This window comes from Microcaecilia unicolor, chromosome 6, assembly GCF_901765095.1.
Source record: "Microcaecilia unicolor chromosome 6, aMicUni1.1, whole genome shotgun sequence".
NCBI lineage: Eukaryota > Metazoa > Chordata > Amphibia > Gymnophiona > Siphonopidae > Microcaecilia > Microcaecilia unicolor.
In genome coordinates this window covers 193,939,938-193,966,637 of record NC_044036.1, presented here as the reverse complement: position 1 = coordinate 193,966,637, position 26,700 = coordinate 193,939,938, and the positions used below count along the sequence as shown (strand labels likewise).

The following is a 26,700-nucleotide window of genomic DNA, read 5'->3' as shown; positions in this document are numbered from 1 at the left end:
CACGGCCTGGATGTTAAGAGCGTAGAATTCGCTTCCTTGGGTCTCTCTGAGGGTGTCTCCCGGGTTTTGCTTGCTTCCAGGAAAGATTCCACGAAGAGGTGTTACTTTTTCAAATGGAGGAAGTTTGCCATTTGGTGTGATAGCAAGGCCCTAGATCCTCGCTCTTGTCCCACTCAGACCCTGCTTTAATACCTTCTACACTTGTCAGAGTCTGGTCTCAAGACCAACTCCATAAGGGTGCATCTTAGTGCAATTAGTGCTTATCATTATCGTGTAGAGGATAAGCCTATCTCTGGACAGCCTTTAGTTGTTTGCTTTATGAGAGGTTTGCTTTTATCAAAGCCCCCTGTCAAACCTCCACCAGTGTCATGGGATCTCAACGTCATTCTCACCCAGCTGATGAAAGCTCCTTTTGAGCCACTGAATTCCTGCCATCTGAAGTACTTGACCTGGAAGGTCATTTTCTTGGTGGCTGTTACTTCAGCTCGTAGAGTCAGTGAGCTTCAAGCCTTGGTAGTGCATGCTCCTTATCTCAAGTTTCATCACAACACCGCACGCACCCTAAGTTCTTGCCGAAGGTGGTGTCGGAGTTCCATCTGATTCAGTCAATTGTCTTGCCAACATTTTTTCCCTGTCCTCATACCCACCCTGGTAAACGTCAGTTGCACACCTTGGACTGCAAGAGAGCATTGGCCTTTTACGTGGAGCGGACAAGCCCCTTCAGACAGTCTGCCCAAATGTTTGTTTCTTTTGATCCCAACAGAAGGGGAGTCGCTGTCGGGAAATGTACCATTTCCAATTGGCTAGCAGATTGCTTTTCCTTCACTTATGCCCAAGCTGGGCTGAATCTTGAGGGTCATGTCACGGCTCATAGTGTTAGAGCCACGGTAGCGTCGGTGGCTCACTTGAAGTCAGCCACTATAGAAGAGATTTGCAAGGCTGCGACATGGTCATCTATCCACACATTCACATCTCATTACTGCCTTCAGCAGGATACCCAACGCGACAGTCGGTTTGGGCAGTCAGTGCTGCAGAATCTGTTTGGGGTTTAGAATCCAACTCCACCCCCCTAGGCCCATTTTTATTCTTTTCCAGGCTGCACTCTCAGAGGTTTCTGGTTTTAGGTCAATCTGTTATGTCCTCGCCGTTGTGATGCTCAATTGACCTTCTTTGTTGTTTTGAGTGAGCCTGGGTGCCAGGGATACCCCATCAGTGAGAATAAGCAGCCTGCTTGTCCTCGGAGAAAGCGATGATACATACTTATAGCAGGTGTTCTCCGAGAACAGTAGGCTGATTGTTCTCACAAACCCGCCCACCTCCCCTTTGGAGTTGTTGTTCTCCTTGGTTTATTGCTTTTGATATAATTGAGTGGGGACTCTCGCGCGACGAGCGAGAAGACTGCCTTGCATGTGCGGTGCGTGCGCGCCCCCCCCCCCCCCACGCGCCAGAAGGCTCTGGCAAAACTTTGTCTATTTTTGCTCTGAAAAATTGCCGTTCCTGGGCCGCCATGGACGTCGACCCATCAGTGAGAACAATCAGCCTGCTGTTCTCGGAGAACACCTGCTACAGGTATGTATCTTCGCTTTTTTGTCTGATGCTCAGAACTCCGGTGCTAAATCAAACAGCGCTCGCTTCATACCGCAGGAACAGCGCAGAAATGTAGCCCTCCAATGCTCAAAGCTAATGACAATCAAATTATATGCGTGCTGTGAGACTGAAAATAAGGGGGAGGAATTTGCTTAGCACATGCGCACAAGAGATTCATGGTAAGTGCAGCTCTTGTGCACATGCCTGAAATGAAGCACACATCAGCGCCATCTTCTGCGCCTTTAAATATAAGCTTTAAAATTTTTTCAGTTGAAAGGCTTATTTTTAAACGTGGAAAACAGGTGCCAATGTGTGCTTTCACTTTCGGGTTTGCTCAGACTCACGCACATTTCTCAGAACGGCGCTTAGAGGCTTGCACGGACTTTCTTTAGCTTCCAAAACAAATCAAAACTGGCAGATTTTAAACAGAAAATCATAAGAAATCCTTTCTTCAAACCCCCAACACCAGCTCTGAGCTGGTAACAGATTTCCAGCAATAACACTTAGGTGATCAGAAGCCCCACTCTTCCTTGGCTCTACCCATTCTACCTCATGGCTCCATACCCTGGCACACCTCAATCCAAGAAAACATTTTATTTACACCAGTGACAGCAGAGATGTGTAAGAGGGAGGGTTTTCACTCTATTACATCCCCCCCAGGGCCATAACTATGAGGGGGGCTTTGCCCCTCCCCCCCACTTTGAGTTTAAGCACACTCCAAAACTGAGCAGACTGGTTGATTGCTGGCAGAGCTGCCCAAGCCCCGCTAATTAAAGAGGTCCACTGCATGAGCCTCCTACCATGCTGTATGAGCAGTGCAGCAGTTGGCAGCATGCTTCAGCCACCGATGCCAGCCCTCCCGCATATACTCATAAGTATATAAGTATTGCCATACTGGGAAAGACCAAAGGTCCATCGAGCCCAGCATCCTGTTTCCAACAGTGGCCAATCCAGGTCACAAATACCCGGCAAGATCCCAAAAATGTACAAAACATTTTATACTGCTTATCCCAGAAATAGTGGATTTTCCCCATTTAATAACAGTCTATGGACTTTTCCTTTAGGAAGCCGTCCAAACCTTTTTTAAACTCCGCTAAGCTAACCGCCTTTACCACATTCTCTGGCAACGAATTCCAGAGTTTAATTGCATGTTGAATGAAGAAAACTTTTCTCCGATTCGTTTTAAATTTACTACATTGTAGCTTCATCGAATGCCCCTAGTCCTAGTATTTTTGGAAAGCGTGAACAGACGCTTCACATCTACCTGTTCAACTCCACTCATTCTTTTATAAACCTCTATCATATCTCCCCTCAGCTGCCTTTTCTCCAAGCTGAAGAGCCCTAGCCGCTTTAGCCTTTCCTCAGTTCAGGCACTTGAAAATGGAAAATAAGATGATACCTTTTTATTGGACTTGCCTAATACCTTTCTCAATTAGCTTTCAGAGGCCAAAAACCTCCTGCCTCAGGTCAGGTCAGGACAGTATACTACTGTTATGGTATCTTCTCCTGACCTGAGGAAGAAAGTGTTGGTCTCTGAAGGCTAATCAAAAATATATTAAAATCAGTCGTTCACCTTATTTTCTATTTTGTGTTTTATTTGCAGTTATTAACATTTATTAACACAGCTATCACATTACTTTATCCTAAATTAAAAATAAAATTATTTTCTGTACCTTTGTTGTCTGGCCATTTACCTTTTCTGATTGTGTTGGTCCCAGTCTCTTGATTCTGCTTTCCTTCATCTTAAGTCTCTTGCCAAGGTTTCCTGTCCATTTGTCATTTTTCCCTCCTTTCTTCAATGTATTTTTCTGCCTCTTTCTCTGTCGAGATTTAATTCATTCTTAAAATCCATTCTTTAATTTCTCTCTTTTTACTTCATCTACCTATGGCTTTTCATATTTTCCTCTTTGTTCTCCTCATGCCCCTTCCCCTTATTCTCCACTCTTTCACTAACTTTATCCTCTCCCCCTTTCCATCCAGCATCTCCCCTTTCTCTCCCCATCCTTCCAGTGTCTTCCCCTCTTTCTGCATCCTTCCATCCAGCATCTCCTCTTTCTCTCCCTATCCTTCCATCCAGCGTTTTCCCCTTTCTCTCCCCATCCTGATGCCCAATCAGGATTCCGGTCGAATCACAGCACAGAAACAGTATTAATTACCCTTATGACTAAATTTAAACAAATGATTGCAACCGGCAACAATATACTTCTCCTACAATTTGACATGTCAAGTGCCTTCGACATGGTTGACCACGAAATCCTATTACACATACTTGAATATTTTGGCATTGGAGGAAATGTCCTAAACTGGTTCAAGGGGTTCCTAACCCAGCGGTCATATCAAGTCACATCAAATTCAACAACGTCTGCTGCATGGACACCTGAATGTGGAGTACCACAAGGATCACCCCTCTCACCAACCATTTTCAACCTAATGATGATCCCCTTGGCAAAACTCCTATCAAACCATAACCTCAACCCATATATATACGCCGATGATGTAACAATATACATCCCTTTCAAACAAGACATTAAAGAAATCTTCAATGAAATCAACCAAAGTCTACACATCATGAACACATGGGCAGATGCATGTCGCTTGAAACTAAATGCAGAAAAAACTCAATGCCTGATACTCACTTCCCAGTACAACACGAATGAATTCACCACTATAAACACACCAAAACTAAACCTTCCAATCTTAGAAACGTTAAAAATCCTTGGAGTCACTATCGACCGCCACCTAACACTCGAAACTCATGCAAACAACACAACCAAAAAGATGTTCTACTGCATGTGGAAACTGAAAAGAATAAGACCATTCTTCCCAAGATCCGTCTTTCGCAGCCTAGTGCAATCCCTCGTACTCAGCCATCTGAACTACTGCAACTCACTATACGCAGGTTGCAAAGAGCATATACTGAGGAAACTTCAAACAGCCCAGAATACAGCAGCCAGACTAATCTTCGGAAAACCAAAATATGAAAGTGCAAAACCCTTACGAGAGAAGCTACACTGGCTCCCACTCAAAGAACGCATCACTTTTAAAGTATGCACATTAGTCCACAAAATCATTCACGGTGAAGCCCCAGCCTACATGTCTGATTTAATAGACTTACCACCCAGAAACGCAAAAAGATCATCCCAAACTTTCCTCAACCTCCACTTCCCTAATTGCAAGGGCTTGAAATACAAGGCGCTGCACGCGTCAACCTTTCCTTACATGAGCACACAGTTCTGGAACACACTGCCGCGCAACCTGAAAATGATCTACGAGCAAACCACCTTCCGCAAAATACTGAAGACCCATCTTTTTGAGAAAATTTACAGAAAGAACCAAAACACATAAAGACCACACTCACTGTTCAGTAATGCATCAATACAGCCACTTCTGAACTCTCATCCCCCAAAATCTCACCACACTCATACCTTTACTCACAGAAAATGTATACCAAATGTTTTCCTGTTATTATATATTGCCCCTTTTTGTCTCCCTTGTTTCCTTCCAATGTTTCAGTGCTTTTTCCATTATTATATTCCTTAACGATACTTTGACCAACCAAGTTGTAACAAATTGTATTTCCATGATTCCCACACTGAGCCCGCAAAAAGGTGGGAAAATGTGGAATACAAATGCAATAAATAAATAAATCCTTCCACCCAGTGTCTCCATCTATCTTCTCTTCCTTCTAGCCAGTTCTGTCTCTCTAGTTTCACAGGTTTCTGCACAATTGCAGGAAACGGAATATAAAATATGTTACCCAAAACAAATTTGGGATTGTTATAAGAGGGGAGATGGCCAGTATTGACAGGGGTGCAGGGAAGTGAGCAGCTTCTGTCATCTATGGTGGACGTATGTGAAGAGCCAAGATGTTTGGAAACAGGTTGGAGGATTGATTTAAAAAATTGCCGGCCAAGACATTGACATTATTCCAGACATTTGACTCCTGAATATAGGAGTTCAAGCAGGGAATAAGAACCAAGATAGGCTGGTCAAATTGTTTTTGTTGGCTGCAAAAAGCAGCATTGCTAAGTTTTGGAAGGGATCAGGCATGCCTGGTAGAGTAGAGTTCATTCAGAAATTACAGGATATTTATTTATTATTTGTGACATTTATATCCCACATTATCCCAAACAGGTTTGAGTTCAATGTGGCTTACAAGAAACAGTGTAGGATGCATAACAAAGAATCTATATATATAAAACTCACCCTCAACGTTCTATTTGCACTGACGTCACTGAAGCCAGGTTCGTAAGTTCGAAGCTCTGAAGCCACACAAAATCACAGTCTGTGGGCCCCGCCCTCGCATCAAACGTTATAACGTTGAGGGCGGAGCACATTCTCATCTCCAACGTTGTACTGCACTGTAGCTCTGCTCCGCCCTCACGTCAAAACGCAATGACGTCGAGGGCGGAGCACACGTTACTTCGGCAGGTCAGTGGGGTGGGGGGGGCCTTCGGAGAGGGGGGAGCGCCGGCAGTGACGACCGGTGGGGGTGGAAGGGGGTGCACTGGCAACACACATATCGGGGGGAACGGAACGGTCACGGACGCTGGGGGGCGTGCCAAAAGGGCCAGGGTCACAGCACATTCGCACGGAAGCTGCAGGGGGGCCGCCGACACACGGAGACACAAAGGGACGGAGGGGAGCCTTGCTAGCGCCCGTTTCATTGCGATTTGAAATGGGCCTTTGTTACTAGTAATGCATAAGAAAGTAATTTGTTGTAAGAATCCAATTTTACAATACAATATCATAAATAAACTGGGATAGCTATGGATGTTTAACATTTAGAAAATCTATTATGATTGAGAAATTGTACATGAAGCAAAGAGAAAGTTAATGGTAAACAGAGTAATAACTAATTCAAGTAATAATTAGTTGTTTGAGATATGGTTGTTTGTTTGAATAGGAACAATTTCTCTCTCTCTACCCTTTTCCATTCAGCTTGTCTCCTCTTTCTCTCCTCATCCTTCTAGTATCTCCCTCTTTCTGCGTCCTTCTATCCAGCGTCTCCCCTCTCTCTCCCTACCCTTCTATCCAGCCCTCTTTCTTTCCCCATCCTTCTATCCAGTCTCTCTCTCTCTCTCTCTCCCCTTTTCCATTCAGCATGTCCCCCCCTCTCTCTCCATCCTTCCAGTGTCTTTCCTCTTTCTACCCTTCTGTCCAGTGTCTTCCTTCTTTCTGCCTCTTCCTTCCAGCATTTTCCCTTTCTCTCCCTCCTTTCATCCAGCATTTCTCCATTTGACCAGCCAGGGTCTCCCCCTTTCTCCCCATTCTTCTCCCCAGCATCTTCTCTCTCTCCTGCCGTTTTCCATGTCTACTCTTTCTCTCCCCATCTTTCCACTCATCTCTCTCTCTGTACCCCTGTTCCAGCAGCGTGCACCTCAGCAAGGCCCCTCCAGCAAAAGCAAGGGATGAGCTTTTGACTGGCTCCAGCAGAGCATAGCCGCCATCCATGTGTCAGTGCCGGGTGATCTACCGGTCGGAGGGAGGTTGAAAGTTTTTCACCAAAGGTGGCCTCTCATAACCTCCGATCAGTGGGTTCTTCAAATAGTCCGGCAAGGATACACCCTCAATTTGGCCTCAAAACCTCCAAATTGTCCACCGGGAGCTCAGTCTTACAGCTTCCAGCACAAGCAGGTACTTGCAGAGGAACTCTCCGCCCTTCTCAGCGCCAATGCGGTCGAGCCCTTGCCATCCGAGCAAGAAGGGCTGGGATTCTATTCCAGGTACTTCCTTGTGGAAAAGAAAACAGGGGGGATGCGTCCCATCCTAGACCTAAGGGCCCTGAACAAATATCTCGTAAAAGAAAAGTTCAGGATGCTTTCCCTGGGCACCCTTCTCCCCATGATTCAGGAAAACGATTGGCTATGCTCTCTGGACTTGAAGGACGCCTACACGCACATCCCGATACTGCCAGCTCACAGACAGTATCTGCGATTTCAGTTGGGCACACGTCACTTCCAGTACTGTGTGCAACCCTTTGGGCTCGCCTCTGCGCCCAGAGTGTTCACGAAGTGCTTGGCTGTAGTAGCAGCGGCACTTCGCAGGCTGGGGGTACACGTGTTCCCATATCTCGACGATTGGCTGGTGAAGAACACATCCGAGGCAGGAGCTCTACAGTCCATGCAGATGACTATTCACCTCCTGGAGCTACTGGGGTTTGTGATAAATTATCCAAAGTCCCATCTTCTCCCAGTACAGAGACTCGAATTCATAGGAGCTCTGCTGGATTCTCGGACGGCTCGTGCCTATCTCCCAGAGGCGAGAGCCAACAACTTGTTGTCCCTCGTCTCGCGGGTGCGAGCGTCCCAGCAGATCACAGCTCGGCAAATGTTGAGATTGCTGGGCCACATGGCCTCCACAGTTCATGTGACTCCCATGGCCCGCCTTCACAAGAGATCTGCTCAATGGACCCTAGCTTTCCAGTGGTTTCAGGCTGCTGGGGATCTAGAAGACGTGATCCACCTGTCCACGAGTTTTCTCAAATCCCTGTATTGGTGGACGATTTGGTCCAATTTGACTCTGGGACGTCCTTTCCAAATTCCTCAGCCACAAAAGGTGCTGACTACGGATGCGTCTCTCCTGGGGTGGGGAGCTCATGTCGATGGGCTTCACACCCAGGGCAGCTGGTCCCTCCAGGAACGCGATCTGCAGATCAATCTCCTGGAGTTACCAGCGGTCTGGAACGCTCTGAAGGCTTTCAGAGATCGGCTGTCCCACCAAATTATCCAAATTCAGACAGACAACCAGGTTGCCATGTATTACATCAACAAGCAGGGTGGCACCGGATCTCGCCCCCTGTGTCAGGAAGCCGTCAGCATGTGGCTTTGGGCTCGCCGTCAGGGCATGGTGCTCCAAGCCACATACCTGGCAGGCGTAAACAACAGTCTAGCCGACAGACTGAGCAGGATTATGCAACCTCACGAGTGGTCGCTCAACTCCAGAGTAGTGCGACAGATCTTCCAGGTGTGGGGCACCCCCTTGGTAGATCTATTTGCATCTTGAGCCAACCACAAGGTCCCTCAGTTCTGTTCCAGGCTTCAGGCCAACGGCAGACTGGCACCGGATGCCTTCCTCCTGGACTGGGGGGAATGTCTGCTGTATGCTTATCCTCCCATACTTCTGGTGGGGAAGACTTTGTTGAAACTCAAGCAAGACCGAGGCACCATGATTCTGATTGCTCCCTTTTGGCCGCGTCAGATCTGGTTCCCTCTTCTTCTGGAGTTGTCCTCCGAAGAACCGTGGAGATTGGAGTGTTTTCCGACCCTCATCACACAGGACGAAGGGGCGCTTCTGCATCCCAACCTCCAGTCTCTGGCTCTCACGGCCTGGATGTTGAGAGCGTAGACTTTGCCTCTTTGGGTCTGTCAGAGGGTGTCTCCCGCATCTTGCTTGCTTCCAGGAAAGATTCCACTAAGAGGAGTTACTTCTTTCTATGGAGGAGGTTTGCCGTCTGGTGTGACAGCAAGGCCCTAGATCCTCGCTCTTGTCCTACACAGACCCTGCTTGAATACCTTCTGCACTTGTCTGAGTCTGGTCTCAAGACCAACTCTGTAAGGGTTCACCTTAGTGCAATCAGTGCATACCATTACCGTGTGGAAGGTAAGCCGATCTCAGGACAGCCTTTAGTTGTTCGCTTCATGAGAGGTTTGCTTTTGTCAAAGCCCCCTGTCAAACCTCCACCAGTGTCATGGGATCTCAATGTCGTTCTCACCCAGCTGATGAAACCTCCTTTTGAGCCACTGAACTCCTGCCATCTGAAGTACTTGACCTGGAAGGTCATTTTCTTGGTGGCAGTTACTTCAGCTCGTAGAGTCAGTGAGCTTCAGGCCCTAGTAGCCCAGGCCCCTTACACCAAATTTCATCATAACAGAGTAGTCCTCCGCACTCACCCTAAGTTCTTGCCAAAGGTTGTGTCGGAGTTCCATCTGAACCAGTCAATTGTCTTGCCAACATTCTTTCCCCGTCCTCATTCCTGCCCTGCTGAACGTCAGCTGCATACATTGGACTGCAAGAGAGCATTGGCCTTCTATCTGGAGCGGACACAGCCCAACAGACAGTCCGCCCAATTGTTTGTTTCTTTTGATCCCAACAGGAGGGGAGTGGCTGTGGGGAAACGCACCATATCCAATTGGCTAGCAGATTGCATTTCCTTCACTTACGCCCAGGCTGGGCTGGCTCTTGAGGGTCATGTCACTGCTCATAATGTTAGAGCCATGGCAGCGTTGGTAGCCCACTTGAAGTCAGCCACTATTGAAGAGATTTGCAAAGCTGCGACGTGGTCATCTGTCCACACATTCACATCTCATTACTGCCTGCAGCAGGACACCCGACGCGACAGTCGGTTCGGGCAGTCAGTGCTTCAGAATCTGTTCGGGGTTTAGGATCCAACTCCACCCCCCTAGGCCCATATTTTATTCTGTTCCAGGCTACACTCTCAGTTAGTTGGAAAAATTGTTAGGTCAATCTCAGTTATGTCCTCGCCGTTGCGAGGCCCAATTGACCATGTTTGTTGTTTTGAGTGAGCCTGGGGGCTAGGGATACCCCATCAGTGAGAACAAGCAGCCTGCTTGTCCTCGGAGAAAGCGAATGCTACATACCTGTTGAGGGTATTCTCCGAGGACAGCAGGCTGATTGTTCTCACAAACCCGCCCGCCTCCCCTTTGGAGTTGTGTCTTCCCTTGTCTTTGTCTTGCTACATACGGGACTGACGAACACGAGCCGGTTCGGGCGGGAAGACGGCCGCGCATGCGCGGTGCGCATGGGCGCGCGAGGACTAGCAAAGGACTTTGCTAGTGAAGTTTCCGATTGGAGGGGCTGCCGTGGACATCACCCATCAGTGAGAACAATCAGCCTGCTGTCCTCGGAGAATACCCTCTACAGGTATGTAGCATTTGCTATAGTGTACTGACCCGAGGATGGAGGTTTTGGCCTCTGAAAGCTAAATGTATTAGTCCAATAAAATGGTATTATTTTACTTTCTATATTTGTTTTATTTCTATTTGTTAATTTGTAAAGTGGTGATTGATACTTGTTAGTTTTTTTCAAATTTACATCTGCTGTCTTTATATTTAGCACAGTACTAGGGGACAGTTTCTGTTTCTGTGGTGTTGCATTGTATGCAGAGTCTGGCATTGGGGGTTCAGTTTAAGTTTTGTCTAAATAGAAAGTTTATGATTATCCTATAGTGGATTAGGGTGTATCTGTGTTTGTGAAAAAGACATGGCTTTCAGTTGGCATTGACTGTGCAGGATCTACGATCTGTACTATTCTGTCTGGTTTCGTTTTACAATAGGTGAATTGATGTTCTAGTGCTCACTGTAGTGTTTAAGATGCTTTCCTTTTCCTTGTGTGACTCGTAGAAATGACTGCTTTATGGTATGGTAGAATTGCTCTAAAGGTCCTGAGTGTTTTGTATTCTCGGCATGCCTAGTACTGGATTTTTTTTTTTGGGGGGGTGTTAAAAAATGACCGGCCCCGGGTGTCAACTACCCTAGGTACGCCACTGGCATACAGGCTGGCAAAAAAGGTTTTTAGTTTTTTTTTAGTATGGGAGGGGATTGGTGACCACTGGGGGAGTATGGGGAGGTCATCCCCCATTCCCTCCAGTGGTCATCTGGTCATTTGGGGCACCTTTTTGAGGCTTGGTCGTGAACATAAAAGGACCAAGTAAACCTGGTGATATACTGCTTATCGCCGTTTTTTTTCCCATTATCGCCGAAAGCCGGCCATCTGGTAGCCATGCCCATGCCCGCCCATGTCCCGCCTTCGCTTCGTCGCCGACACACCCCTTTGAACTTTGGCCGGTGACGCAACGGGAAAGCGGCGATGTTGGCAAAAAAACGACTTTCGATTATACCGATTTGGCCGCTTTTCCGAGATCGCCGGACATCTCCCGATTTATGTCGGAAACTGGCCGGCAATCACTTTCAAAAATGAGCTGGATAGCTTAATAACAATGAATCAGCATAGGTTTAACAAAGATGACTCTTGTCATCCAGAGCAGGATTAAAGAATATTCAAACTAGGCACATGCCTAGAGCTCGACCGGCTGATATTCAGTGCAAGTTAGCCAGCCAGAAATGGCCGCCGACTGGTTAGTTTGCATCTCGGCAGATAACTGATCATTTTTAGGGGGCATTTAACTGGTTATCGCTGCTGAATATCCTGGTTAGCGCTGAAAATAAAGCTAGTGATATTCTGAGAGCAAAGAGAGCAAAGCAAAAGAGGCTTCAAGAAATACAAAGGAACGCAACAAGAGGATCACGGAAAAGATTATCGGATTAAACTCAAAGAAGCAAAGAGGGAAATACGGCTAGCGAAAGCACGAGCGGAAGAAAAAATGGCTAAAGATGTAAAGAGAGGTGACAAGACCTTTTTCAGATATATTGGAAAAAGGAGAAGAGATGGGAATGGAATTGCGAGACTGAAAGATAATAAGAATGGCTATGTGGAGAGTGATGAAGATAAAGCGAACGTGCTAAACAATTATTTCTCTTCGGTGTTCACGGAGGAAAATCCTGGAGAAGGACCGCGGTTGGCATTAACGCTTAGTCGTGGCTGAGAGGCTTCTGCGTGCTCCTCCAAATTGAATCGACTAAGAGTTAATGTGAATGGAAAGAACATGGTGGTACATTGAGAATCAATCATTGGACAGAAGTGTGGTGATTATTTTGAGGACAAGATAGCCTCAGAAGCACTGAGGGCGGAGCCTGAGACATAAGCAATATATATAGGACAACATAAGAGATAAGTGGCAACTTTATCATATATTTGGATTAAAGATTTGCAGGCCACAACACAGTGCATGGCGGATAATATACTGCACTAGGAAGACTACCTTGAGTACAAGTACAAAAGACTCATGAATTGGGGACTTAAATTACAAGCGTCCAAACTATGCAACCAATAAGTAACATCATGTATAAGATCAAAGTATTTAATGTATGTGTCCATCTGGAAATTAAGTAATGTGAGAGTTGAATAACGCTGTGAATGTGGAGTGAGTGAGCCAGGGGCGTAGCTACGGGTGGGCCTGGATGGGCCCAGGCCCACCCAATCACATCTCAGGCCCACCCCAATTTGTCCTGCTCCTCCAATCCGGTGCTGGTCTTCTAGGTGCCGGTTAGGCTGCAGTGAGAGTGCTGCACAGCCTTCTTTCAGTTCAGTGCATGGCGTAGGCGTAGCTAGGGGGGGATGGAAAAAACGGCGCCTATGCACATTCATCGCTAGTTTAGTTCCTGAAACGCATGTGGTACCACTTCCAAATGCTGCCCGGATTGGATTCGGAGATGGTTGGCGGCGTCGCCTGCTTGCCGCTTGTCAGCCCACTCAGCTGCCTGCTGTCCGCGCACTCCCAGTCTCCTGTCTCCCATCCCCTCACTGGGCTGCCTGCACTGCTTGAAGCCAAGAGAAAGGCGCAGAACGTCGTCCAGAGAGCTCAGCTGCAGCGGCCTTGTGTAGTAGTAAAGTAGCTTACCACACAAGGCCGCTGTGGCTGAGATGAGCTCTCTCAACGACGTTCTGCTCCTTCTCTTGGCAGTGCAGGCACCGGCAGCACGGGGGGGGTCCGGTGTGTGTTGTAGGCTGCACTCGCTGCAGCAGCCCAGTTGTTCGGCGGCAGCGGCGCTTCACCTTCATTGGCTGTGCAAAGCTGACTCCTGTTCTTCTTTCTTCTTTGACTGCTGGGCTGGCGCCATGGCTGTAGTAGAGCTAAGGTAAGGGACCGTTCCCACGGCACATGTTGTGTGTGCTCTGGCTCGCTGACTTTGTGGGCTGCTGGGTTCCACCTCCGCGGCACTTGCAGGAGCTATCACCCGACCCGTCCCCAACACAGCACAGGACAGGACAAGTAGGTTGAAGAAAACAGGAGATGGGGTATTCCTATCTAGTCCATTATACGGACTTTAGCAAAAGAATTTTCAAAATAAATGTGTAGTCCATCTGTAAAAAGTCTAAAACAGTTCCAGTTGGATAGTCATTAAGCAGTGCCTTAAAAGGTGGAGGTGGGATTTTTTTTTCTTTTTTACTTATTTAACAGCTTTTTAATTAATTTCAAACCTTCCTATATCTAGATTTAAATATAATATAAAAATTGAACATCAGTAAAACAGCTTAAATATTATTATAGCTGGTAGAAATAGCAGTGATAATCTTTGTATTTTGTGCTCATTTATCTATGCTGTTCTATACAATACAGATGGCAAAGTTTCAGTGAGAATATTCTATTTCTTGATCTTAACTATTCATCTTAATTGTTTCTGTAATCTGCCTTTGGGAAGCCTGGTGTTATAAAGTAACATAGTTAATGACGATAGATAAAGACTGGTAGGGTCCATCCAGTCTGCCCAGCAAGATAAACTCATTTTACATGGTATGTGATACTTAACATGTATACCCGAGTTTGATTTGTCCCTGCCTTTCTCAGCCCAGCCCAGCCCAGCCCAGCACTGCAGGTAATACAATTGTAAATGCTTTTTTTTTAACATCATAATGGTGGGATGAGTAGGGGGTAGGACAGGGCTGACACTAGGCTACAGGGAGGGGTGAGGGGGTAGGGTGGGGCTGATGCCTAGGTACCCGGATGGATGTGAGAAAGGGGAGGGCTGATGCCAGGTTACAGGGATAGATGGGGGGTAGTGTAGAGAAAGGAAGGGCTGATGCCAGGCTACGGGGATGGATGGATGGGGGGGGAGGGTAGGAAAGGAAGGGTAGGACTAATGCCAGGTTATAGGGATGGATGAGGTGAGTAGGGAAGGGTAGGACTGATGTCGGGCTACAGGGAGGAATGGAGGGGTAGGGAAGGACACAGCTGATGCTGGGCAATTGATGAGGGTTGGTCTGTGTTCTGCATGTGACCAAAGTGATTCCTCTGGCATGTGGTTTGTGTTGGGATCTATATCAATCTGAGTAGTCTGACTTTTCCAGTGAGACACGTATTGCTGTTATTCACTGCTGCCTTTTTAAAGGTACTGTTATTAGTATTTGTGTGTTCAGAATTGGTGTTGTTAAAGTTTGCTACATAGGCTTTGAGTATGTATGTGGTTTATATTGATGCTGGACAGCTGTTGGGCAGACTGTTTATTAGAAATCCTTCATCAAGTGCGCTTTAAGGCATTATTTAGTTGTATCTCAAGAAATGCTACTCTCACTTATATACATATAGTGCCCACCCATATTAGCTCTGGGCCCACCCAAAATGTCAGGTCTGGCTACGCCACTGGAGTGAGCTGAACGTAAGCTTCAAGGAAAAAATATATATGTGTAATTGTAAGTTAGAATAATAAAATGTTTATGAGAAATTTTATATAACATACATTTTTAACCGGAGTTCTTTATGGTAATTTGTTAGATAATAGGACTCTGGTGATTCATATTTATCCCCTTGTATTTGATAGAGTTAAAATATAATGCCAAGAAGTGTAGAGTGATGCACTTGGGGTGCAGAAACCCAAAAGAGAGATACCGGATAGGAGGGGAGAGATTTCTAAGCTCGACTCAGGAGAGAGACCTTGGGGTGTTGGTGTCAGAGGATCTGAAGGTGAAGAAACAATGCGACAAGGCGACGGCCGTGGCCAGAAGGATGCTAGGCTGTGTAGAGAGGTGCATAACCAGCAGAAGAAAGGAGGTGTTGATGCCCCTCTACAAGTCGTTGGTGAAGCCCAACTTGGAGTATTGTGTTCAGTTTTGGAGGCCGTATCTTGCTAAACATGTAAAAAGACTGGAAGTGGTGCAAAGAAAAGCTACAAAAATGGTATGGGATTTGCATTGCAAACCGTATGAGGAGAGACTTGCTGACCTGAACATGTATACCTTGGAGGAAAGGAGAAACAGGGGTGACATGATACAGATGTTCAAATATTTGAAAGGTATTAATCTGCAAATTAACTTTTTCCAGAGACGGGAGGGCAGTAGAACTAGAGGACATGAATTGAGGTTGAAGGGGGGCCGACTCAGGACTAATGTCAGGAAGTATTTTTTCACAGAGAGGTGGTAGATATGTGGAATGCCCTCCCGCGGTAGGTGGTGATGAAAACGGTAATGGAATTCAAACATGGTGGGATAAGCGCAATGGAATCCTGTTTAGAAGGAATGGTTACTTGGAATCTTAGCAGAGATTGGGTGGCGATGCCAGTAATTGGGAAACAAAACAGGAGCTGGGCAGACTTCTACGGTCTACGCCCTGATCATGACTGAATAGATAGGGATGGGCTGGAGTGTAAATTTTAAGGGGCTTTAACATTAGCTTCAGAATTTAGTACAAGAACAGTACTGGGCAGACTTCTACAGTCTGTACCCTGAGAAAGGCAAGGACAAATCAAACTCGGGTATACATATAAAGTATCACATACCATGTAAAATGAGTTTATCTTGTTGGGCAGACTGGATGAAGTGTACCGGTCTTTATCTGCCATCATTTACTGTGTTACTATGGCTATTCCAGGGAATGTGACCCGTTAAATTCCGATATTTGGAACTTAACTATCCAGGCTTACTGGCCAAATAAGGCCGCATAAAAAGCAGGCCTATCTTTGCCCACTAAGTGATGCACTTAGGGAGTAGAAATCTACGGGAGACGTATGTGTTAGGCGGTGAAAGTCTGATAGGTACGGACGGGGAGAGGGATCTTGGGGTGATAGTATCTGAGGACCTGAAGGCGATGAAACAGTGTGACAAGGCGGTGGCCGTAGCTAGAAGATTGCTAGGCTGTATAGAGAGAGGTGTGACCAGCAGAAGAAAAGAGGTTTTAATACCCTGTATAAGACGTTGGTGAGGCCCCACCTGGAGTATTGTGTTCAGTTTTGGAGGCCGTATCTTGTGAAGGATGTTAAAAAAATGGAAGGGGTGCAAAGAAAAGCTACGAGAATGGTATGGGATTTGCATTACAAGACGTATGAGGAGAGACTTGTTGACCTGAGCATGTATACCCTGGAGGAAAGGAGAAACAGGGGTGATATGATACAGACGTTCAAATATTTGAAAGGTATTAATCTGCAAACGAACCTTTTCCGGAGAGGGGAAGGCGGTAGAACTAGAGGACATGAAATGAGATTGAAGGGGGGCAGACTCAAGAAAAATGTCAGGAAGTATTTTTTCACGGAGAGAGTGGTGGATGCTTGGAATGCCCTCCCGCGGGAGGTGGTGGAGAGGAAAACGGTAACGGAATTCAAACATGCTTGGGATAAACATAAAGGAATCCTCCTCAGAAGGAAGGGATCCCCAGAAACTTAGCCGGTGGTGGGAGGCAGGGCTGGTGGTTGAGAGGTGGGGATAGTGCTGGGCAGACTTATACGGTCTGTGCCAGAGCCGGTGGTGGGTGGCGGGGCGGGTGGTTGGGAGGTGGGGATATTGCTGGGCAGACTTATACGGTCTGTGCCCTGAAAAAGACAGGTACAAATCAAGGTAAGGTATACACAAAAAAATGGCACATGTGAGTTTATCTTGTTGGGCAGACTGGGTGGACCGTGCAGGTCTTTTTCTGCTGTCATCTACTATGTTGCTATGTTACTATGTAAGCTATGACTGAATATCGACTTAACCAGTCATGTGCTAGCTGGCGTTGGAAAAACCCAGATATTCAATGCTGGTTTAGGAAGGGCCCTTTCAGATGTGCTAATTCAATGACTCCCAAGGCAGAGTTTTGCACTGCTAAGTCAACTGCTATCAAAAAGAAGTAAGGAGGAACCAAAGCCACAGAGGTCTATCTTTTCTCCCCACAGCTCATGCATTGGCGTAAAGTTAGCAGGAGGAGTAGATCAACAGCCCTTTTTACTTGCTGCTGCTTTCTTCTTTAGCCAGAAGTACAGGGGGACCCATTCCATTCCAGTTGCGCTGTGCATGCTCTCGTTTTAATGAAACTGAGCATGCTCGTGCATGTTTAGTTTCATTAAAATGAGTGTGCAGTGCACAGCGTGCTCAAAACAGGAGAGGAAGCAAGTGTGAGACCAGCGCAGGACAGATAAACGCTTCAGCTGGCAGGGTTTGGGGACCACCCCCACAAAGTTACCTTGCCACAGCGGAGGGGGGGGGTCGGCAGCGGTGGGGGAGGCAGACTAAAATTTGCACCCCCCCCACACACTTTGGGCTCTGGACCCCCCTCCCGCCAAGGTCTGGCTATGCCCCTGGACTAAATGATCAATTTTCCAAATTAAAAAAAGTCAGCAATGGAGTGCCCCAAGAGTCTGTTCTAGAACATCTGCTCAGGAGCAATGAGTGATCAAATTTGCAGATGAGAAAAAAGTTGTAAAAAAAAAAAATCTTAATACAAGGAACCAAATGTTGGATATCAAATTAGGGGTCACCACTCAAGAAAAAGCTCTTAAAGTAATTTTTAAATTTATTTCAAAATATTTCTCGGAAGACAAACAGGCTGCATTATTCCCACATGTGGGTGACGTCATCTAAGAATAAGTCACTTGCTATCCTCGGAGAACATGAGCTACAGGTATCTTTGCTTTATATGCACCAATCAATACTTTCTTGGTGGACAATACATTGACATTTTCAACCCATGCGGCACCTTCCAAAACAGGAAATGGAATGTAAGAGACTATTTAAAAAGAAATGGAGAGCAAATCTACGAATATTATTATGCCTCAGTTCAGGTCTATGACAGGGATTATCAACCCAGTTCTGAGGACCCACCAAGTTAGTCTGGTTTTCAAAATATCCACAAATAATATGCATTAAATCTTCATTGAAGATCTAGCTTTTTAAACAGGCATTTGAGCAGCGAGACTGACCAACTGCTTTGAGTCTCCAGCAGGGAGGCCTTTCTATATTCTCCCATTTTTCTTTTCTTTCTTACTGTCTTCTCTGTGCATCTATTTTTCTTTCCTGTCTAATATTGGAGCTCATTTCTTTTTCTTTTTAAAATAAGATTTTTAGCCTGTACACCGCTCTATACTGCACTGTCAGCTAGAATGGTCTAGCGAGTTTTAATAAACTATAAACTGTGAGCTAAATTTGCATGCACTATCTCCATTGTATGCAAATCTGACTAATTCATATTCATTTTGAGTATCCTGAAAACCTCACTGTCTGAGTGTGTCCTGAAGACTGGCTTGAGAACCCCTGGTCTATGGTGTCACCCATGTCTTGAGTGTTGTGTGCAGCTTTGGTTCCCCTTTCAGAGAAGGGCAGATGGAACACCTCCAGTATAAAGAAAGGCTAAATGGGTTAGGGCTTTTCTGCTTAGAAAAGAGAGGACTGAGAGGGAATATTGTAGACGTTTGTAAAATCGTGAGTGGGATGGAACATTGAAATAGGGAAAGGTTGCTTAACCCGTCAAACACTAAAATGCAAGGATGCTCCATGAAGCTAACAACCAACAGACTGAAAACAAATATTTTTTCGTACAGCACATAATTAAGCATGGAGTCTGCTGCTGAAGGACATGGTCAAGGCACCTAACATAGCATATTTCAAAAGAGGCTTGAACAATTTCCTGGAGTAAAAGTCCACAAATATTTATTAGCCAGGTAGACTTGGGAAAGCCATCACATCTCTTTAAGGGGCCCTTTTACCAAAAGGCGGTAAAAGGGCCCTGCAGTGGCATCAGTGCATGGGTTTGCTGCATGCCGAGACCCCCTTTTACCGCTGCCAGTATAAGGCTTTTTTTCTTGTACAAAAGGAAATGGACTAATGTTGATATGCTGTAAGAGTGATCCTGTCCATTCCATAATGGTTCTGTTATGATCGGAAATCAGCTTAAGTGTACTTTGTTTGAACTGTCAATAAACACGATTGATAAAAAAAAGAAAAAGGAAATGGCCATTGGCCATTTTCTGGGGGAACCCTTCCTCATATTTAGGAGGCGGTAGGGGCTCTGGGAGTAGCCCGGTGGTAACCGCTGCCCAATTACAGCCAGGCACACCCTCCAACACTAGAAAATTAAAAAATATTTTGTAGCACAGGAATTGGCACACGGCGAGAGTCAGAACTACTGCCGGTCTCCCCCGGGAGTCCGGCGGTAGGGCTGAATCACTGTGCACCAAGCCAGCGCAATGCTTACCGCACTTTTGTAAAAGGGCTCCTAAATGAGCTATGAAAAATGTAATCTACTTTTTGGAATCTACTAGGTACTCATGACCTGGACTGGCCACTGTATGAGACGGAATGCTGGGTTCAGTGTACCTCATCTTATGTTCTTTTGTCTTTTTTAATGTGTACTTTAATCTGCTTTTCCTCCCATGTTTAGCTCCGTGGGTTTCTGACAGATGTCCTCATTGACCAGTTGCCAAACCTAGTTGAGCTGCAGCGATTCCTGGGTCACCTCTCTATAAGTGAGCCTGCCCCACCCAAAAAGGACCTTGTTTTGGAACAGGTAAGCATCTTTCAAATGGCCTTTATTTACTATCGATTTGCTTATTTGCTGTTTAGAGGTGTTTTCTGACCTCAGATACACACATAGACGTTGGACTTAGCTCACACGTTTCTTAGTAGTTTGAGACAAGTTAGGTACAATAGGTATTTTCCTTTCTGGAGGGCTTTAAGTTTGTATCTGAGGCAATGAAGGGTTAAATGATTGTCCAAGATCACAGGAAGAGATAGAGCTGCAGGCTGTAAAGTAGGAAAACCAGGTTCAAATCTCACTAACTTGGCTTTAGGCTACCCTTCCAGGGCTTGTTGCTCCTGAAGTTATCTGTGAACTGGCACAACCATGATAGCTTTTGAAGCTTCTTTAAACTTCAGTAGCCCAAAGACATCGTCCCCTAAGAAATGTTCTCATAAGGGGATGAATTTCTGTTAAAAGCAAGAGATGACTCCAAAGGAATGCAGGTGAAGGAGTTATAGTCCTAGGAATGGTGATCTGAAAAACCTTCTAGAATAGTCCAGAAGGAGGAGGCAAGGATTGTTTCTCCTGTGACTCCAAATTCAGCAAGGATAAAAGGGAAATAACTGGATTTTGGGAAGACTGCTCCTTTTTGGGCTGCAGTAAACTCAGTGGTATGAGAAGGTTGGGACACTTGATTTGGTGGAACAACTCCAGGAATTTCCTTGTGGTAGCCCCTTACAAATCTTTTTGCAAGGAGGAGTGAGTTTTTTTCTGGCTAATTCAAGGACACTAAAGATGGATACTCATCTGCCACTTTAACCAATAAATGTAGCTGTTCCTTAGTGGAAGGTTGAATTGTAAAATTCTGTGCTAAGACATTGTGTCAAGGAGAGGATGAAAACATTGCCTTGTTAATTAATAGCGAGGAAAATAAGGGTTTGCTTGGTCTGTACCAGAAGAATCTCTGCACAGAATTGATTTCTGGGCAAAGGAACTGGCCATAGGTAGCAGTGAGGGATCTACACTGAAGGTGGTGCAAGAACTTCATCTGTGCCCAAAAGAAAATTAGTCTTATATGCAGAAATTACACTGAAGCATCCTCAATTTTCCTCTGCTTTGTAAATGCACAATGCCCGTGGTTCTCTGTGCAGAGAAGCAGATTTCAAGCTATGCACTTTGGGATGTTGCTGTTGATCAGGATTATTCCACGCTAAAGTCTTTTGTTTATGTTTGTTGGCTTTTGATACACCACCTTTCAAGCATATAGTAACATAGTAAATGACGGCAGATAAAGACCTGTACGGTCCATCCAGTCCGCCCAACAAGATAAACTCATTTTACATGGTATGTGATACTTTATATGTATACCCGAGTTTGATTTGTCCTTGCCTTTCTCAGGGCACAGGCTGTAGAAGTCTGCCCAGTACTGTTCTTGTACTAAGTTCTGAAGCTAACATCGAAGCCCGTTAAAAAATTTACACTCCAGCCCATCTCTTATCTATTCAGTCACAATCAGGGCATAGACCGTAGAAGTCTGCCCAGCTCCCGTTTTGTTTCCAGTTACCGGCGTCGCCACCCAATCTCCGCTAAGATTCCAAGTAACCATTCCTTCTAAACAGAATTCCTTTGTGTTTATCCCACGCATATTTGAACTCCATTACCGTTTTCATCTCCACCACCTCCCGCGGAAGGGCATTTCACATATCCACCACCCTCTCTGTGAAAAAATACTTCCTGACATTAGTCCTGAGTCTGCCCCCCTTCAACCTCAGTTCATGTCCTCTAGTTCTACCGCCTTCCCGTCTCCGGAAAAGGTTCATTTGCGGATTAATACCTTTCAAATATTTGAACGTCTGTATCATATCATCCCTGTTTCTCTTTTCCTCCAAGGTATACATGTTCAGGTCAGCAAGTCTCTCCTCATACGGTTTGCAACGCAAATCCCATACCATTTTTGTAGCTTTTCTTTGCACCGCTTCCAGTCTTTTTACATCTTTATCAAGATACGGCCTCCAAAACTGAACACAATACTCCAAGTTGGGCTTCACCAACGACTTGTAGAGGGGCATCAACACCTCCTTTCTTCTGCTGGTTATGCCCCTCTCTACGCAGCCTAGCATCCTTCTGGCCACGGCCGTTGCCTTGTCGCATTGTTTCTTCACCTTCAGATCCTCTGACACCAACACCCCAAGGCCTCTCTCCTGGGTCCAGCTTACTAATCTCTTCCCTGCTATCTGGTATCTCTCTTTTGGGTTTCCGCACCCTAAGTGCATCACTCTACACTTTTTGGCATTAAATTTTAACTCACTACACAATACCTGGGGTATCTTATTCCCACCTCGTTTCAGTTATTCATACACTGATTTTCTCAAATAGAAACCGTTGACAATATTTTATTTTTTTATTTTTTTGAATATGCTCTTAAATCTAGCTTGTAAAGATGGCCGCTACCTAGAGGTCATGGAGCAACCAGCTCCGATAACCCGGCCGAAAAAATCAGCGAAAAGCGGCTGAAACGGACCGGGCGACCGATTTAAGGATCTAAGGAGCGGATCCACGGTAGCTCGGATCCTGAGCAGATCCCGAGCAGGTCGTGGAGACTCGCGACTTTCCCAGACAGCACGAGTGACCCATATCAGCTCGGAGCAGCTCGCAGGCATCGAATCTGTTGAAAGGCCATAGAGGCCTGAGAGACCTGGGAAAACCACCAGACCGAGCGCCCGAGTATGGCATAAGCTGCAGAGGAATACATACCGCGCTCGTAGCACAGTGCCTGAACTTGGGCGAGGTCCCCACCAATTCCTACAGAGGATTCCCACTGGCCCGCACGGGCAAGACGCAGAACATCTCCCTATCTTGGAGAACTCGGGTGTACGCGAGCTCACGCATTGAGGTACTGAGGAGTTGCTGAAACGATCAAAGGAACTTCCCATTGATGAGCCACCGAGCACCGCTGGAGGACGACTGAGACACCGGCTGCCCCTCCGGAATGAAGTAAGGTTGACTGGATCATCCCTTACTGTAGACCACGAGGCTGCATCATCCAGGCACTGGACATTCACGGATACTGAATCCCCATGAGGATCGAAGACAGACTGCATCCTGGAACATCGACCTAGAACGGCAACACGGAACCATCGTGAACCTTAAGAATTTGTAGATAGTGTGGACTAGTTCATCTCCACCTTCCAGCATGACCCAGCCGACACCAAGGACGGGGTCCGACCACATCTCCTCACCCACCTCGAAGCCCTCCAACGTGTAGGGGCTGACTCCAAGGACTGAACACAATCACTCACCCCCCTCGTGGCCGCAACAGCTGAACCCGAAGTTCACTTACACCCAGACGAACAAATTCACCAAGCAAAACAAGTAATCCAAAGACGAGGTCCCCCGAAGCCCTCCCTCGAATCACAAATCTGGGGCAACGCTCCAACACACATGGAGCAACAAAAGGAATGCCGTACGATTACTGACCACCAAAACAGCCAGAATCGCTCGGGAAAGAGGAAGAACGCGCAAGAAGGGATAAGATAGAAGTCAGCCCTATCAACATTCTGACGACGATCCCGACCGGACTTAGTGACCATCGCAAAAGCGCACCCTGGACTAAACACTCTCCCACACCGCACATAAGTAATGCCACACTGGGACTAGCTGACGGATCATCGAGCCCAGCACTCAGTTCCCGACACTACCGCTATCTTACTTCATCCTACGGGGGTCATCAACTGTAATGTATTGCCTTTTTAGCATACTACGCCAGTACTAAACATATCTATTTAGTTATCTGTCTTGTTTCATCCTACTGGGTCACCAACTGTAATGTATTGCCTACTTAGCATATTATGCCAGTACCAAACATAACTATTTAGCTATCTCTCTTATTCATCCGACTGGGTCACCAACTGTAATGTATTGCCTTTTCAGTATATTATGCCAGTACTAAACATAACTATTTAGATGTCTAATAGCTATTGCTAAGACTGTCTCAATAACATATTATAGCAGCACTATATATAATTATCCAGCTATCTTTTAGTTACTATACCATCTTAAACTGTATGTATGCTAATATATTACTAAGTCTTTAAATGTTAAACTGTATGTATGCTGTCCAAGTATAGTCACTCATTACTCAATGTTCACACTGCTTGATGTTGACATTGCCTAATGCTGATACTGCTTGACTTCATACAAAATTTCATTCACTAACACCCTCAGGCACAACCAAGCACCAAGAATCATAGCCAACATGAACACCAACATATTTCTCATGTTAATTTACTTCCTCTCCCTAATCCACCACGCACGGACCACTCCCAATATAAACAACAATCTACCCACAGCACACAAACCCTATAGACAACCCATTCACAGCTCACCAGACCAAAAGGAAAACAACCAACTAAATGGAAAAAAAATACATACGGAAATAACCAACAGAAAGGGAAAAAAGGACACAACAAAACCAGATACCAAGAAAACAGGCAACTAATAAAAATTAACACATCTATGCCCCAAATCGAACCTTATCAATCAATCCAAATGGGGTACATAAACGCCAGATCAGTAGTAAATAAAACAGAGATTATAACAGACTGGATCACTACAGACAATCTTGACCTCCTATTCATCACCGAAACCTGGATCCATGACCTCAAAGATCCCATAATCTTAGATCTATGCCCACCAGGATACAAAATTATTCACTGGACAAGAAACGGAAAAAGAGGAGGAGGAATAGCCATAATATACAAATCCGAGTTCACCATCACCACCACAGCTGAATCCATTCTGCCACAACTCGAAATCGCCTCGGTAAGAATCAATCACCCAAACCTGCAGGAACACCTTAACACAGTCCTACTCTATAGACCGCCAGGCAACTGGCAAGATTCCCAAACACACTTTATGGACTTTATCTCGAACACTTGTATCTCTACTTCAAAACTTATCATAATAGAAGATATCAACCTGCACCTTGAAGATCTTACCTCAACAAACACCCAAGAATGTAAAGAGTTCCTACAACTGTGGGACCTTCACGGACCAAACACACAACCAACTCACACAAAAGGACACACACTAGACATCATCACACACAAATTCGACCTCGACTCAAACCTTATACTAACAGATACAAAATGGACACCCGCACCGTGGTCAGACCATTATAAAGCACACATCTCCCTCCAATGGCGAAAGAAAGACACAATCAACAAACAAGAACGATAAACCTACACCACAAGAGGAAAAATAGACCCGATAATATTCTGGCAACAAATCTACCACAACGGATGGACAATAAAGGCAGACACAAACCAATTCCTCCTAGAATGGGACGATAGATGCAGATCAATATTAGACAACATTGCCCCAATCCAAACCAGAACCTCACACAGAAAAAACTCAACACCATGTTTTATTGAAGAACTGAAAAAAACTCAAAACACAAGTCAGAAGGTTAGAACGTGCATGGAATAAAAAGAAAGACGACACCACACTTAACGCCTGGAAACAACTTCAAAGAAAATATAAATATACCATAAGATAAACTAAAAGACTATATTACAAAACTGAAATTGGACCAAACTACAAGGACACACAAACTCTTCCAACTCGTAAACAAACTACTAGATATCACACCAATCACAACCAACAGTAAAGATTCACCAGGAGCAGACAATCTCGCGAGATACTTCAATGAGAAAATCGTACAATTGCGACTCAAAATACCTGTCAGCACTGTTGATTACACTGCACTCCTTGACTGTCTAGATCCAGACCCTGGCGTATACCCAGCAGACAGAACCTGGACCAACTTCGAGATATTATCGGAGGATCTCATCTCCCAAATGCTCAAAAGATTTGCCAAATCCCACAGCAAATTAGACATATGCCCAAACAACCTTATGACATCTGCCCCTCAACAATTTATAACAGACCTAACGAATCACGTGAACTATATGCTACAAAATGGATTCTTCCTGAAGGAGAAAGGAAACATCCTACTCACCCCCATACCCAAAGACGCAAAGAAAAGTGCTAGTGAACTAACTACAAGCCAGTAGCATCCATTCCCTTAATAACCAAACTAACGGAAGGGATGGTGACCAAACAACTCACAAATTATCTAGACAAATTTTCAATACTACATGACTCCCAGTCAGGATTTCGGTCTAACCACAGTACTGAAACAGTACTAGTTACTCCCATGAATAAATTCAAACAAACAATTGCAACTGGAAAGAACATACTACTTCTACAATTTGACATGTCTAGCGTCTTCGACATGGTTGATCATGGAATACTACTACACATCCTCGACTACTTCGGAATTGGAGGCCACGTTCTTAATTGGTTCAAGGGGTTCCTAACCACACGATCACACCAAGTGACATCTAATTCGACTAGATCAGCCAAATGGATACCTGAATGCGGAGTTCCACAGGGATCCCCCCTCTCACCGACTTTATTCAACTTAATGATGATACCCTTGGCCAAACTACTATCAAACCAAAACCTCAACCCATACATATACGCAGACGACATTAACCATCCCTGGGGGAGCATGGCATTGCGGTGAGGGCTCCTCCACCTTTTAAGGCACTATGCGGCTGTCAGCTGATGATCCCCCTTCCATCAGTGATGGGATCGTGAAACCGGCGCTAGCAGTAGGGAGGGAGAGCGGGCAGTCGGGCGGTCTCCGCCAGTCCACTTAAGCCTTTCTTTTTTTTACCTCAGCGGGGAAGGTGTTCATTTTCGAACATCTTCCCTGCTGAGGTAAAAATGCCCCCAGCCGTGCAAGCAGACGTTTAATAGACAGGAGTGGA

General features: G+C 45.6%; 1 protein-coding gene across 1 annotated transcript in view; it reads left to right on the top strand.

Annotated features, from left to right (window-relative positions):
* Nucleotides 1-26,700, top strand: part of ZMYND10 (zinc finger MYND-type containing 10) — a 185,214-nt gene that overhangs the window by 111,341 nt on the left and 47,173 nt on the right. The window contains exon 9 of the mRNA XM_030205499.1: nucleotides 19,787-19,912. Coding sequence (XP_030061359.1) covers nucleotides 19,787-19,912 — 126 coding nt within the window. The remainder of the gene's footprint in view (nucleotides 1-19,786; nucleotides 19,913-26,700) is intronic.